The 16,856-nt window shown below is 32.7% G+C and overlaps 2 protein-coding genes across 2 annotated transcripts; one reads left to right on the plus strand and one right to left on the minus strand.

Annotated features, from left to right (window-relative positions):
* Positions 1-4,405: 4,405 nt before the first annotated feature.
* On the plus strand, positions 4,406-11,920 carry LOC21394851 (ribonuclease TUDOR 1). Its single transcript, XM_010101228.2, has 17 exons — positions 4,406-4,513; positions 5,063-5,251; positions 5,411-5,477; positions 5,573-5,686; positions 5,824-5,928; positions 6,403-6,609; positions 6,763-6,972; positions 7,059-7,166; positions 7,419-7,586; positions 7,683-7,880; positions 8,020-8,364; positions 8,456-8,686; positions 8,769-8,957; positions 9,030-9,110; positions 9,191-9,385; positions 10,432-10,809; positions 11,460-11,920. Exons 2-17 carry the CDS (start codon positions 5,076-5,078, stop codon positions 11,646-11,648), a joined length of 2,961 nt encoding a protein of 986 aa, XP_010099530.1. The 5' UTR covers positions 4,406-4,513; positions 5,063-5,075; the 3' UTR covers positions 11,649-11,920.
* A 2,229-nt stretch (positions 11,921-14,149) lies between these two features.
* LOC21394852 lies at positions 14,150-15,807 on the minus strand. Its single transcript, XM_010101229.2, has 2 exons — positions 15,553-15,807; positions 14,150-14,829 (listed from the first exon to the last, which is right to left on the minus strand). The coding sequence occupies exons 1-2, from the start codon at positions 15,568-15,570 to the stop codon at positions 14,341-14,343; spliced, it is 507 nt and encodes a 168-aa protein (XP_010099531.2). The 5' UTR covers positions 15,571-15,807; the 3' UTR covers positions 14,150-14,340.
* Positions 15,808-16,856: the final 1,049 nt, after the last annotated feature.

Here is a 16,856-nt window from a genome sequence, read left to right on the forward strand (position 1 = left end):
TGCTGTTTAATAATGACTAAAATAACGCTAGGGGTATTCCTAAAAATATAACAATAATAATAGCTTTCAATAATAATACTAGGGGTACTTGCAAATCATAATGAGCGCGTTTGAAACTCGTTCTAAAATGATTTTATTTTTTGTATGAAAATAAAAATGAAAACGTTTTTAATTTCAGACAGAAAGCATTTTTAAAAATGCGTTTGGTAATTTTATCAAGAGATTGTTTTTAGTATAAAAAAACTCATTAATGTCTCTCTTTCTCTTTCTCTGCTTGAGAGAGAAGAAAACGAAAAAAATGACAAACGACTAAAAGTCATTTTTCATTTTTCTCTCATTTTACACTAAATTAAATTTTTTTTTTCATTTCTGTTTTTTGTCTTAATTGCGCCAAACGCCGTTTTAGAAACGTTTTTATTTTTTCTTTTTCAAAAAATGGGATCAATTCTAAACACGATTAATATGTAGCAACTTCAAAATCACATTACTCTTAGAGCGACCAGATTGGTTAATTTTAGGGTCGGAAGGTGGTCGGTGAACAAAGGTTGTGGTAAATTATTTGGATGGGAGAGCAAGTTTTAAAAATTGTCTTTTCACATATTCAAATCATGATTCAATCTTTTCATTTTTTTTAATTGTTTTTTGTACCGTGTTTTCTCTCTAAAAAATTTGAATATAAGTTTAAATTTTCTATTCATTCAAACTTATAAAAAAAAACACTACTTTTTTATTTATTTCTTCCATCTTTGTTACTTAAAAAGAAATTCTATAAGAATATTCTCTGAAGATGTCTAGTTATCTTTGTTGAGTAGAAAAAATTAAACTAGTAAGATATTAAAAATATATTACAAGGATATATATATTTGTGAATTAAGCAGGGTAAATGTTAAGTTTTAGTTATTTGTGTTGGCTCTAAGGTTTCATTAAATTAATTAATAATGATTTTGATGATAATAAATAAATTGATTGATTATTTACTAACATTTTTTTTAGATTGTTTTATGCTTAAATTGTTCAAGTATGTAAATTATTTAAGAAAGATTGAGCAATGTTAAAAAGTGCTCTCAAATTTAAAGATTGAAATTAAAAAAATGAAGCTTGAAGTTGGATTTTAGAGCTTGAAGAAATTATGTATAAGACTTGCTTATATATGTTTATTTTCACAACTTTAGTCTTGTATTTGATGTCTGAGCACTTAGTAAAAATTATCTCATTAATTTGGCTCAAAGTTTTTTCACTAAAAACTGTTTCTAAAATTCTTGCGAGTGACAATTTCTCTTACATCCAAATGATTTTTGAAAATTATAAAAAATTGATGGATGTTTTATTTGTATAAAAGAATATTTGTGTCTTAAAATTGTGTTAAAATAAAATTTTTAAGCCTTCTTAGAAGCCACATACAGGGTCTGCGTTGTCACCATCTGGTTTACCGGATGTGCCCAATGGCTAGTTAAAATTAGCCGTTAGACAAGAGCTCAAACGACTCTAGTTCGTACTTTTTGACATATAAGAGATCTTTTATGGTCTAAAATTGTGGTTGAACATTTCTAAGAGTTCCAAAGAGTATCCAAACATCATTGAACTCAAATTGCACTAATTCCTTTGATTTTTAAGCATTCAATACAATTTTTTTTTGAGTGATCTAGCTTTAAAATTTCATTATTTCACTAAAGTTTTAGGTTGCCAATCCCTTGTAATTTAGTGTGTAAAGAATACCCAACATTCTAAGTTAAAGTTTGACAATTGTAAGAGGCTGTGGTGGCCTTGGATTGAGGAAGTCACCATCTTTGTATTGGAGTGATCAAGCCGAAAAGACGATTGAATATAATGGAAGAGGTCAAACGGTGGTTTGCTTGGTGACAATAGATGTAAGCATATTGCCAAACCATTATAAATTGCATTTGCACTTTCTTTCTCTTAATCTCTTTAAATTTTCGCAATTTACTTTTCAATTGTTCTCTATCTTGATTGATTTGCATCGTGGTATTAAATTTATTTAGTTTCTTGTATTTTTTAAAGTGCTTGAGATTTCACATACAAGGGATGTTTAGTTAGAGGATTCAAATCATGATTTGAATCATATTTTATTGTTCGTTACAGTATTTTCTCTCACAAAAAATACACGTAAATCAAAAATAGTTTTAATCATATGATTTTAATCCATGAACCAAATGTCTCCAAGTGTTTGATAAAATTATATTGTTGAGTTTATCATTACTATATGCTCTAATTTTTCAATAATTGTGATTATTTGTGAAAAATTGTTTAAAACTTAATTCATCCCTTCTTGGTAGTCAATTTTAGGATAACAATTTGGTGATATTATATAAAGTTGACATTTTTTTAGTAGCATTTCCGTATTTCTTCTTCTTCTTCAAAAAAAAAAAAAAAAAAAGAAAGCAATTTGTCTAGTTTGTTTTAATTAGATAAGCACTAATGTCTTCAGCCAAGAAAAAAAAAAGACTAACTCTAATAACAAAAAGAAAAGTCTCGAGGTTTTACTTCCCATTTTTAAAAATTTTATTTATTTTTGTTGTTCTTTAGGATCATTTAAAACTTTTTTTTTTGAGAGATCATTTAAATCTCTTTTGTGGTGTACAAAATTAAACATTGATCAAGAAAAGACAAGAAATTGAGCATAAAAATGAAATTCAAAAATATCAATATGATATAATAAAGCCCAAAATATTGAATATATAGGCTCCGTTCACTTCGTTGATTCGAGTTTAGAATTTGAGTTTTTTTACAGTAAAAAGCTCTTATAAACAATCACATTTAACTTTTTTATTACAGTAAAAAATTTACATATAAAATTACATCTCAATTTGAATCAACGAAATGAAAGAGGCTCAAATCTCCAACTATTATTTATATTTTATAAAGTTAAAAATGAAAATATCCCTTGAGGGTCGTTTTTGTTGTCTTAATCGTTGTCCTTTTTTTTTATTTTATAAGTTGTCTTAATCGTTGTCAGACGTGAAAATATACAGTTTTTAGATTTTCTTTCTTTTCGCTGTGGTTTACATCACCAATAGTTACCCTTTTCCAAAAATTCAACGTCTTGGCGTCAAATTGGTTTCCGAATGGGGACTAAATTGGTAAGAAAGTATTTAATAACTATTGTTAGAAAAGAAAATGAAATAACCATCAAAATTAAGATTTTTAATCACGAAAAAAGTAAAAAAAAAAAAAAAAAAGGAGAGCGCACGAGTCTTAAAAATCATAAAAATAATTAAAACCTTTTGGGTACACTATTTTGATTATTTCTTTTTTTTTTTGCTGAAAAGATTATTTCTTAATTTGTTTCATCATTCTAGAAACTAACAAATGTTTTTTTAAATATAAAATACTTATTTCAATCTCATCTTTCACGTCATTGAACAGAAAAAATTACACAACACTAAGGGGTTGTTTTTTTGTCTTAAAAACTCAAAAAAAGACAACTCGAGTTTCAACTTTATTTAAGTTCGTGTTCTTTTAAGTTTTAACTTTATTTAACTTTATTCAAGTTACAACTTCAACTCAAGTTATAACTCAAATTTAACTAAAAAACTACACTCAAGTTACACTTTAAAAAAATAATCCCTACATAACTAGTTCTAAAAAAAGTTTTTATAGATTTTTTTATAAAAAAAAATAACATCCTAGAAGAAAACATCAAATTTCAAAAAAGAAAAAATATATTGAGTTTTATGTTTTTCAAATGTTAAAGTATTTAAACTTTTTCTGAACAAAAATAATTTTCAAAATAAATTGATTTGAAAATGTGCTAGGTAGGGATTATTTGAGAAATAATTAAAACTTAAGAAGATAATTTTTACATGATATGTTCTTTTTATTATCAGTATGAGTTGCTTTTTAATTGATTAAATTTTTAATAGTTTAATTTATTAGTGTTCATATTATAAGAGTTCGTTTGATTCATGGATTAGAACTATTTTCAATTTACGTGTGTTTTTTATGAGAGAAAATACTGTAGCGAATTATTAACTATGATTTAAATTAGAAAACGAATCCTCTAATTAAACAATAGACTGTTGATAAATAAATTTAATAATTAAAATAACTGTATCGATCGGCAGTGAAAAAGATAATTTCAGTAGTAAAAATTTATGAATGAGAAAATAAAATTAAAAGAAAAAAGAAAGCAAAAATAAGAAAGGTTACTTTTTTGAAGATTTTAAGTGAGAGAAGTGCGAGAGAGTTGTGATGTGGAGATCAGAAAGACGCCGTGTGTCAAATGTGGAAGTGCAAACTGCAAAGTGTTTAACTGAATGGTACGTTCGGTAATTTTCCTAAAAAGGAAGGGTATTCTCGTCGCCTCACCAACTTCGATTTTCCTCGTGTTTCCTCGCTTATATAAAATCACCATTCTCGCCCAGCTCCGAATTCTCTCACCACTTTCTCTCTCTCCGATTCTCGGCCGCCCGACGACGACGATTCGTGGTAGAAGGCGATCTCCGGGAACCAGATCCACCGCCGCCGTCAGACCGCCTCCGATTTCGAGATCCCGGTAACTCTCCCCGATAACTCTTCCATTGCTTTTCTCTTCGCTTTATTCAACATGCATTGGTGATTTTTTTTCGTTAGATCTCCATCCACTTCCGCTCCTTCCGAGCATCCTCAATTTCGCCATTCGATATTGTTCGGCTCTTGAATTTTGGAATCGCGCGAGAAAAATCGCTCCAATTTGGTTTCTTTCGCGCTTCGCAGAGATCCTCCATTCGCTTGCGTTGTTTTTTCTTTTTTCGGTGATTTGACGTTCTTTAGGTGTTTATTGCACCGAAATGCCAAAGCTTTATAGGAGAAAGTTTCGCTCATTTCCGTTCTATTGATCGAGTTTTAGATCCAGATCAAAGTTTTCTGTGTTCTTATATTTTGGCGGAGTCTAATTTTTTGTGGATCTGGAATTGAATTTTACGTTTCTTTTGGATTTCTCTTAATCTAATCTTTCTGTGAAAACGGTTGCATGTTATGGGTGGGATTTACATGATTGATTACTATTTCGTTTGATTTGATTTGGCTGAAATTTGAATTGCACCGAAATTTGGGATGTTAATAGATCTCCATAGAGAATGGCGTCCTCAGCGGCTGCGTCGTCAGGGTGGTACAGAGGGAAAGTCAAAGCTGTACCTTCAGGGGACTGCTTGGTGATTATGGCCATCACGGCTAACAGGTCCGGACCCCCACCGGAAAAGACCCTCACTTTATCCTCTCTTATTGCTCCCAGATTGGTAAACACCTTACCTATGTTTCTATATCGTCAATTTATATCCGAAACTTGATGATTAATTGATTTTTCTAGTCGATTTTGCCAATATAAAGCCGTGATTGAGTTATTGGCTGATTTGTTTTATTGTTGGGCTCTTTTGTTTTGTTTTTTTTTTTTTTTTTTTTTTTTTTTGGGCAGAGGTGGTATTGATGAGCCATTCGCGTGGGAAAGCAGAGAGTTTCTGAGGAAGCTCTGCATAGGAAAGGTGCGAAATTTTAGATTTACGTCACTTTCGGTTTGCTATATAGAATATAATTCTGTAACAAGATTTTCACGTATATCTTGATGTATTTTTTTCAGGAGGTTACTTTCAGGGTGGATTATACGGTACCGTCGATAGGGCGGGAATTTGGCTCTGTTTTCCTTGGCGACAAAAATGTTGCAATTCTGGTTGTTTCTGCAGGCTGGGCTAAGGTTTGGTCATTATTCGTTTGTGAAGAGATAAGAGAAATATGCATTAGCTGTATTCTGTTTCCGAAAAATTAGAGTGCAGGGTCAACAGATAGATTTTGTTTTTGAAATATGTATTAGCTGAATTCTGTTTCCGACAGGTCAGAGAGCAGGGTCAACAGAAGGGAGAAGCGAGTCCTTACCTTCCAGAATTGCTACGTCTCGAAGAGCAAGCCAAGCAAGAAGGTCTTGGTCGCTGGAGCAAGGTTCAGAGATCAATTATTTTCCCAGATTTACATAAATGATATTCCAATTTGTTGCTGAGAATGCAGTTGTATGCTTTATTTCTCTCTTGAAAGTTTCCTTAAATCCTCTTGAATTACGATGAGATGATCCATCACCATGATGATCGTTTCGTTAGTCTTGAATCTTAGCTTTTTTGGGTTTGGATCTTAGTGGTTGAAAGGATTTATTCTATTTTTACATGCCGAAGTGCGTTTTGTTTTCTGAAAAGTTAAATGATATAAATTTAGGAATCTGCCTCAAAATGATATTTCCAATAAGCAATCTTCATGTTAATCAACTAGAGACTCAAAAATCATGCTTATGGACAATTCGGAAAACCATGACACATTAAATGAGCCAATAGCTTTTTATGTGCGCGTGTGATTACATTTTTATGTATAGATATATGTGTGTACTTGAATGCCAAAACTGTGCATCTTTATTCTTGACTGCAGGTTCCTGGTGCTGCTGAGGAATCTATTAGGAATCTGCCTCCCTCTGCCCTCGGGGATCCTAGCAACTTGGATGCCATGAGTTTGTTGGCAGCAAATAAAGGAAGTTCTTTGCAAGGTATTGTTGAACAGGTTCGAGATGGCAGCACTGTTCGGGTCTATTTGCTTCCAGACTTTCAGTTTGTCCAAGTGTTCGTAGCGGGAATTCAGGTATGTACTTTTTCCAGCTCTATGTGATTGTTCTATAACACTTTCTCTGTGGTATATGTTTGCATATTTATTTTATTAATGTCTTCTGACACCTCTGTATGTGATTTCTACATCCATATGCATATAATTTAAAACTTTTCCTGTTTGATTTAGGCTCCTTCAGTGGGAAGAAGAGCCACAGTGGACGCTGTTGTTGAAGTAGAGAGGAACTCTGATGCAAATGGAGATGCTTCTGCTGAAACTCGAGCTCCTCTAACTTCTGCACAAAGAGTTGCAGCTTCAACAGCGGCATCAAATGAAGTTGGTGATCCGTTTTCAGCAGAAGCCAAACATTTTACAGAGATTCGTACTTTGAACAGAGATGTAAATATTTTGCGATTTTTCTTTCCTGTTGTTGTTCTTTTATATTGAATCTTTTTTAGTTGTAAACTAACAAGGTGGAGTTATAGGTCCGAATCGTCCTGGAAGGTGTTGACAAATTCAGCAATTTGATTGGCTCAGTCTATTATTCTGATGGGGAAACAGCAAAAGACCTTGCACTGGAGCTTGTGGAAAATGTACGCTCAATCTTTGTAGCACTAGCATAATTATTGAATTTTGATTTCTGTTTCAATAGTACCAAGCACTTCATCTACACTCGTTCCTTTTATCTTCAGTCTAGCTTTTTGTGTGGTTGTGTATTGAGTTGTAAGTATTTCAAAATATATTTATTTTATTTTATTTTATCTTATTTTTATTTTTGGATTCATCAGTATTTGAGGAAGTCCTTTGAAGGATATGCAGTTAAAGCTTTTAACCTTTATGTGTAGGGTCTCGCAAAATATGTCGAGTGGAGTGCGAACATGATGGAGGATCAGGCTAAGAAGCGTCTGAAGGATGTAGAACTTAAAGCAAAGAAAGATAGGTTGAAGATTTGGACTAACTATGTAGTTCCTTCTACAAATTCAAAGGCAATAAACAAAAAGTTCAAGGGAAAGGTAGCTGTTTAACCAATATATGGGTTATTAAGTTTTACACCATGGTTCTGTGACCAACGTTTGCTTGTGAATAATTTTACTACTTTTGCACACCAGGTTGTCGAGGTTGTTAGTGGAGACTGCATCATCGTGGCTGATGAGGATCTACCATATGGAAGTCCAGCAGCAGAGCGGCGAGTCAATCTGTCAAGTATTAGGTGTCCAAAACTAGGCAATCCTCGCAGAGATGAAAAACCTGCCCCTTATGCTCGTGAAGCAAAAGAATTTCTGAGAACACGCGTGCTTGGAAAACAAGTATGACACTAGCAATCATACATTATATAGTAATTATAGATCTTCTCTCCTTGTTCCCTTTCTCCCTCTCTCTCACTCATGTAATTTTACACCCAACTGTTTGCCTGTGCCAATTGTTTTGGTAATGTTGAACTTTCAGGTAAATGTTGAAATGGAGTATTCTAGGAAGGTCAGTCTGGCAGATGGACCTGCAGCTGCAACTGGAATTGCAGATCGGGAGATGGATTTCGGATCAGTCTACGTAGCTGGTGATGATGCCTCAGGAACAGCTTCGTCTACTGGTGGCAACCAGCCAAATGGTCTAAATATTGCGGAGCTGTTGGTTGGACGTGGCTTTGCCACTGTGATTAGACATCGTGATTTTGAGGAAAGATCAAATCAGTATGATGCCCTGCTTGCTGCAGAATCACGTGCAATTTCTGGGAAGAAAGGAATCCATTCTGCCAAGGATCCTCCAGTTATGCACATCACGGACCTGCTTTCGGTGAGAAATACAACCAAAATGGGAATTGTTATTCATGGTAATGTTTGCTCTCAAATTTTTTTCATGTTCTGTATCATTTTGTTGCTGTCAGGCATCTTCCAAAAAAGCAAGAGACTTTTTGCCATTCCTGCATCGGGCTAGGAAGATTCCTGCCGTGGTGGAATATGTCCTCAGTGGTCATCGTTTTAAACTGTTGATTCCCAAGGAAACATGCAGCATTGCATTCGCCTTATCTGGTGTCCGCTGTCCTGGTCGTGGTGAGCCCTATTCAGAAGAGGCAATTGCTCTAATGAGGAGGAAAATAATGCAGAGGGATGTTGAGGTATTCCTCGTTTTCCTCAAGATCCAAATGCTTCTGTTCTGCATTGCCTTCCATGATTTGATAAGTTGAGTCTCTTGTGCAGATTGAAGTAGAAACTGTTGATAGAACTGGAACTTTCTTGGGGTCTCTGTGGGAGTCGAAGAAAAATGTGGCTATAACACTCCTTGAAGCTGGCTTGGCAAGACTGCAAACTTCCTTTGGCAGTGACAGGATCCCTGATGCCCATCTTCTTGAACAAGCTGAGCAATCTGCCAAAAGGCAGAAGCTCAAAGTAAGAAGCACAAGAGAAATTTCATTTAAACTGTTTTCGTGTTGCTTTTTATAATTGAATTTTCCATTGCAGATTTGGGAGAATTATGTTGAGGGAGAGGAAGTCCCGAGTAACGGTTCAGCTGCTGAAAGCAAACAAAAGGAAGTGCTAAAGGTGCTTGTTTGTACAATTGCATTTTCTAAGTCCTCCAAGTGCATTGAATCAGTAATAATGATAAATTGATTTATTTTCAGGTAGTGGTTACAGAAGTTTTGGGTGGTGGCAAATTTTATGTTCAGACAGTTGGGGATAAAAATATCGCATCTATCCAACAGCAGTTAGCGTCCTTGAATCTTCAAGAAGCTCCCGTCATTGGAGCTTTTAACCCTAAGAAGGGCGACATTGTCCTCGCTCAGTTTAGTGCTGATAATTCCTGGAACCGAGCAATGGTGAGTTTTGAAATGATACCCAAGCTCTTCTTTTTTCCCTAAGCTCGTGACATGTAATTTTGTTCTTTTATCCAAGCTGCTTTCTCTTGGAGTTGCAGCAGTTTTTTTCCCCTTCTTTTACCCCTTGATGTGCTGCGATAAGAAATTATTGTCCTACAATCACCCCTCTAGTCAATCTGGAGGTAATTACTATAGCAAAGGCAAAATTGGGTGATTTAACAATCAACAATCAGCAAGAAACCATATTGAGGAGGGAAGATTGCATCCTGTTCCCTTGTACAATTATGCTTTCATTTCTTCTTCTTTATAGAAAAGTGTACAATTAGGTTTAGTTTCTTGGGCTCCTACGTGTTCTTGCTTAAGCACTTTATTAGGTCGTTTATCACACCATGCTTTGTCTGATAAACAAATGAGAAACTGACTCCACTCTTTTAGCTTTGCTATGCCTTTGGTCCGTTTCAGTTCACTACTATGATAGTAAAACTTGAATTAAAATGAAAACTTTTAACACAACTTGAGTTCGCTTGTTTTCAGTTTGATCGTGTTTAGTGCAACTTAAATTGCATTTGAACGTTCCAAGGTTTGAAGGTTTGAGTGTTTTTGTTTGTTGTTTTGTGTGTGGGTGGGTTTTTTTTTATTTTATTTTATTTTATTATTTTATTTTATAAATTTCTGGAAGAAGGTTTGAAGAACTTGTAAACATATCTCGTAGATGACCACAACTTTTCTTTGAAGGTTCCAAGAATATTGCATTTGCTCTAAAAGGGGAAAAACTAAATAACAAAAAAAAAAAAAGAAAAAAAAAAGAAAAAGAAGAAGAGGATTCGATTGCTGCATTGCAGCCTTTTGTTTTTTCAGTTTCACACACACCTGCACACACACACACACACACACACACTATCGTGAGAGATGGATATGTATCGCTCTTCTGCATGGTACATATAGATAGAACTTAACATGTGTTTCCCTTTCATTGAATTGTGTGATTTTATGACTTTGTATATCTTTTGTTTCTTTGTACTGAGTGTGTTATGTTTCACATGAAGATTGTGAACGCACCTCGTGGGGCCGTTGAATCTCCCAAAGACCAGTTTGAAGTATTCTACATTGATTACGGAAATCAAGAGGTTGTTCCTTACAGTCATTTACGGCCTATTGACCCTTCAGTGTCTGCTGCACCTGGTCTCGCTCAGCTCTGCAACCTTGCGTACATAAAGGTTCCGAGCGTGGAAGAAGATTTTGGTCAAGAAGCAGCTTTGTATTTGAGTGAGCAGACATTAAGCAAACCAACAGAGTTTAGGGCCATGGTGGAGGAAAGAGACGCTTCAGGAGGAAAAGCTAAAGGTCAGGGAACCGGGCCAATCATTAGCGTGACTCTTGTTGCTGTGGATGCTGAAATCAGTATAAATGCTGCCATGCTTCAGGTTTGAACTTTGGATGAAACCTTTTTTCTTGTTCAAGACATGATTACTAAATTCAAACGGCATGCAATGGGAATGGGACGCTTTGCAAAGGAAAAGAAAGAAATGATGAGGATTTTTAGCGTTTATTTAGCTATTAGGAAGTGCAATGGGAAACGTTCTAGTGCTCGCTAATTTTAGGAATAGAAATCCTAATAGCTCAATACTAAAATATTTTTGTGCATCTGATTGTAGATTAAAATTCAGTTAGGCTACTACAGTATTTTGTGGTTTAGTACTCCATTTCAAAGAGAGAAAAACTAGGAATAAACTAGGAATCGCTTTCCTCTTACCTCATCTCCTTACATCATGTGGGTCTCACCTCTTCATGTTGTAAGCAAACACATGAACGTGTGAGAAGGGAAAACATCATTCTCTTTCATTTTTCCATTTATAAGTGAACGTGTCCTTCGGTGTTTTCTATTGTAGTTAGTAGAGTATTTCTTTATTATTATTATTTTTTTGAAAATTAGTTAGTGGATTATTATTATGTTGTCATTATGATGCAATTTTTTTGTTTTTTTGTTTTTTTTTTGTGGTACTTTGCCTCTTCTTAAAATATTGTTTAATTTCTGAAATGTGAATCTCAATATTTGCAACTTTGAAATTTTCAGGAAGGGCTGGCTAGGTTAGAGAAAAGGAGGAGATGGGGTTCAAAGGACAAACAGTTGGCCTTTGAGAACTTGGAGAAGTTCCAGGAAGAAGCCCGGACCGATAGACGGGGGATGTGGTGCTATGGGGACGTCCAGTCCGACGACGAGGACACCGCTCCTCCAGTTAGGAAAGCTGCTGGCCGGCGGTGAATGCAACTTTTAGACGGTGGAGTTAAAAATTTAAACTTAGAGAAGAGGCAACCGTATGGCCTAAGGATGAGTGTAAGTTATAGCATAATTATTCGCATCTAGAGACATACAAAGGCACCCCGAGGAAAAAAAATAATAAAAAAAAAGGATGTTGAAGCATCGATTTGCTTTAAGTTTTGTTTTTGTTTGCGAATTTAAATTTATCTTTTTTAACAGAGAACAATTTTTTTCACTCGTTTTAATAAATGTGAGACAATTTTGTTTTCGTCCGACTGTGCCTGTTATTTTTTTTCTGTAAACTTATGAAGTTGGAGGTTCTATGTAATACGAGAAGAAACAAAAAATTAATTTAGTATTACTTCCGAGAATTCGCAATCGTTGGTAGGGATTGAGAAATGCAATAGTCAGGTCATTGTAAAAGTTTCCGTTCATTTTATCGATTCAAGTTTTGTTATAGTGAAAAGTTCTTTGAAACATTTATATTTAATTTTTTTATTATAGTAAAAAAATTTTACATAAAATTATATCTCAACTCGAATTAAAAATTTAAATTAACGAATTAAACGGGTCTTAACGAATTAAACGGGTCTTTTGAAATTTAGTAGAGGAAATTCTGTGTAATAGAACTTTACACAAATAGTGTCAATTCAGATAAATTAGGTGCAAAGCATTCTTGGGAGCCTCTTAAAAATGAAAATATTTTCCATAATGTTTTATCACGTGACAGGCTCTTGATTATTGCTTTTAAGTTTCTTAAGAACCAAACGCGCCAATAAAAATTTCTAATACTCTTTAAAAAACTTAATGACAAATCTTTACCATACCTATAATTAAAGCACAAAACGGCTATTGTTGGTATAACGCTATGAAAAGAACATTATGCTGTTACGCTAAAAATCTAGTAAGGCTAGGAGCTTCTGCCGGTGGACTACTAATTTGTGTGCAGTGTCGATTCTACTTCGTCTTTTGTTTTGTTTTTTTTTCATCTAAGTTTTATCTATTGTTCTCTCTTATTTAGAAGATCAAATTAAATAATATTTGAATTATATTTTAAAAGTGGTTTCCAAACCCGCAAAACTCACCCCATCAAAATAGGTGGTGCGGTCTAAATGTTAAGAAAAATAATAGAGTATAGCGATTAATTAGAACTTATTTGTCTACATCATAAAATTATTTTTTTAATAGACAATAAATATGACAATTAAATTCATGCCTTGTTGTAACTGGCATGTGCGATTTACTAGTTATGTTATAATTTCCTAAGGGAAAATGAAAAGAAAAAAAAAAGGAAAGATATAAGACTTAAAATGAGAGAAATAGAAAGAACACTCAAAATATATTAAGTCCTTGTTTGTTTTAACAACTCAAACTGTTGTTTAAGATTTAAACTTTAATTTAAGATTCAAACAGGTGTTTCGAAGAAAAAAATTCAAAGACAATTCAAACCATTAACAATAGTTCAAGAATAACTTAAATTGTTTATTTTAAAATTCACCTTCTCTTTAATTTCTAACAATCCGAAATGTTAACATTCTAATAGTTCTGATTATATTTTCTCTCTTCAATTTTAATATTAAAAATGTCATGTGTTTTTCATTTTAATTCTGATTGATAATTTTTTGAGATAAACAAATCCCCAACTATACTATATATTTTTAATATCATTTATAATGATATTTTATAAAATTTTAATGATAATTGTTAATATTTTATCTAAATACAGTTTAAATTTTATTCTCAATTTAAATTATAATTTATTTACATATTTAAATAACAGTTCGGATCCAAATTTATAATTTAAATCACCACAGTTCAAATTTTATACTTTTAATAAAAAGGTTCAAATCTCTACAAATCTCCATAATTTAAGTTATTTTTAAGTTGTTAAACCCAATAAGCCCCAAATAACCATAACTCTTCTTCACCCCTTCGACTTCTACTACTACTTAACGCAACATCCAAAGAAAGACGTAAATCCATAACCATAACTCTTCCTCATTTTACCCACAAAAAAAAAAAAAAAAAAAAAAAAAAAAAAAAAAAAATTTCTCACCCCCCCCCACCCCCCCCCCCACCCCCCAAAAAAAAAAAAAAAAAAAAAAAAAAAAAAAAACTCTTCCTAACCACCTTCGACCTCTCCTACTACTCCTAAGCGACCTCTAAAGAAAGACATGTTACAGATTTACAGCAATTGAAACGTCAAAATTAAGCTAACTATAATAATTTTCTAAATATATATATATATATATATATATTGCAAAGAGCTCAAGTAAAATTTGAAATAGTTCAATATCTATGATGTTCTTGATAGACACACACTATCAAAACTTTTTAAGTGGTCAAGTGAAACATTTTAAACTCTTTAAAAATTTAATAAACTTTGTGTATGCCATCATTTTTAATCTATTATACAGAAAATTCAAAAGGAAGATTAAATGTCAAACAGATATAAAAAAGAAAAAGAAAATAAAAAAGAGGAACCAAAGTTGTTAATCTGTTTTATTATTTGCTCCCAACATCATTATATACAATACAAGAAGCAAATAACAAAAATAAACCCCCCCAAAAAACAAAAATAAACTGCTCTTCATTACTTTTGCATCAAAAACAGGAAAAAAAAAAAAAAAAAAAACGACAAACAAAAAACTAGTAAAGAGCATATAGACACACAAGCTTTAATTATAGTAAAGCCTCAGTGATAGGGAGGAGGGAGAAGAGGCTCAACTCCAACATCCTTAAGAGTCACAGCTTTGAGGGGCAAATGTGCAAAAAAATCTCCTCTTGTCTCATCCTTAACAACATAGTTATGTTCCGGGTCTTGGATGTGGGCCACCCTCCTAAAAAACGACTTCTTGACGAACTCCTCGGCGTCCTCCAGGACGTGCTCCGGCTCCGCCACCTCCGGGATCGTCTCCCGCCGCTTCTTCTTCACGAACACGTTCGGCCCGTGCCGCAGCTGCAGCGTCGCCGAGTAGAGCCCTAACGTCGTCGACAGCGCGATCAGCCCCACCGCCACGTACACCGGCACGAAGTCGCCTTTGAATGGCAGCAGCTTGTGGCGGCGGAGGCGGTGGCTGCCGTCGCGGCCGAGGAGCTCGGCCGGGGCGGCGTACGCCTTCATCTTTGGCAGGGTTGCGGTGGCTAGGCCTCTTAGTCCTTTAGCCATGGATTTCAATTGTCCCTGCAGGGTCATCAAAATGGTATTATATTGAACAAATTTAAAGTGATCATAAAAAGAAAGACAAAGTGAAAATTGTTAATTACCAGAGATCTTTGTAAAAATGACTCAATCAGAAAATTTTATTAGTAAAATAATTTTTTTTAAATTTTTATTTACAAAATAACTACAAAACGATTAAGAATGATCACGTTTTAAAAAAAAAAAAAAAAAACGGGGGGTCGTTCTTTAAAAAAAATATAAAAAAAGTTATTAATTTTACTTTATTGAATATTCATTCTAACAAATTTCTCTAATTATCGTCTAAAAGAATGAAAAAAAAAAATTTGTTAATTTAACTGTAAAACAAAAGAGAATCTTTAATATTAATAGCAGGAGCTAGTAGTAAATTGGGATCAATTTAAGCTTATTTTAATTCTTTATTACAACTCAAAAAGATAAAAAAAAAAAAAGGAACTACTTGTGTTACTATCAGCTGATCGTATGAGTGAATTATTGCTTCATACAACGAGATTTAGGGGGTTAAAAAAAAAAAATCAAACTTAGTTTACAAATAATAAATCTAGACTCTTTCAATATTTGAGATTATAAGTTTTTGAGACTCTTATGAAATTAAAAAAAAAAAAAGGGAATTTGGTTGTACCATCAACAGCTAAAATCCTATGAAATTAAATATCATCAACTCATTCTCATCAGATATAACAAGAATTGAAAATTCATACGTACCATTGACCTGAAAGCCATGATATGATGATCTTGCAATATATCAGACGAAAGGTGTTGGTGTCACAGTCACAGTACCACTATGTGAAGGTTGGTATAACTTGGGAGAAACCGACTCCTAACTTCTTGTTTAATAATGCCTTTCTAATATACTTACTCTTGATTATTTATATCCATTAAGATAAGAATAAGAAAAAGAAAAAGGAAAAAAGAAATGAAATAAAAAAGAGAAGAAGAGAGGGGGTTCTGGAGACACGTAGCACAAAATAGAAGTTATTAGAATACATGTTTCATCAAGAGGGGGAACAGCAAGATCCTAGAAGTCTCAAGAAGTGGCACGTTTGTGTCTAATTGGGTTTTTTTTTTTATTTTTATTTTTTTATTATAATAGCTCTCACTTTCATCCTTATCCATTCCCTGAGCCCACCAGATACCAATGCCAAACTGGCTTTAGAAGAAAAAACACACTATTATCAGATCAGATTAAAAAAAATAAAATAAAAAACCCAAAAAGCAAAAACACTTTGGGATTCAGAAGCTGACTAGCTCAACAGGGAAATTCATATTTGAGATTCTTTAATACGTTTAATGTATTAATAGATTAAATTTTTTTAATAATTAAATTTTTATATTTTTTAATTTTTATATAATTTTATATAAATATAATAGATACCGATATATTAATATAACGAAAAAGATCTCTTTATTTTAACTTTTTAACTAATTTTTGTGAACTTTAAAATGTGACATCAATATATATAATAAATTATTCAGTACATCAAATGTACCGGGGCCGTATTATTTATGTAAGATATTTATTTAATAAAAATGTACTATTTGAACATTTTAATTATGTTAATTTTTTACTTTTATTTTTCTTTTTTTATAGATATTTACATTGATTATTGAGTAAAAAATATTTATTATTCTACTTTGTTTCTTTATTTTAATCTCTTAATTTAAAATTATTATTTTTATTATCTATTGATATATTGACGTATCGAAAAATGTCTTTTTATTTTAACTTTTTAGCTAATTTTTGTGAACTTCAAAATATGACATGAATACATATATATATATATATATAAATATAAAGAATTACTCATGTATCACGTTATATTATTTATGTGGTCTACTCGACTAATGAAAATGTACTATTTAGAAATTTTAACTATGTTAGTTTTTTACTTTTATTTTTCTATTTTTTAATAGGCATTTACATTAATTATTAAGTAAAAACACTTATTAGTCAACCTAATTTCTTTATTTTAATTACTTAACTTTAAATTATTATTTTTATTCCTAAA

Source organism: Morus notabilis, unplaced genomic scaffold, assembly GCF_000414095.1.
Source record: "Morus notabilis unplaced genomic scaffold, ASM41409v2 Scaffold1564, whole genome shotgun sequence".
Lineage (NCBI taxonomy): Eukaryota > Viridiplantae > Streptophyta > Magnoliopsida > Rosales > Moraceae > Morus > Morus notabilis.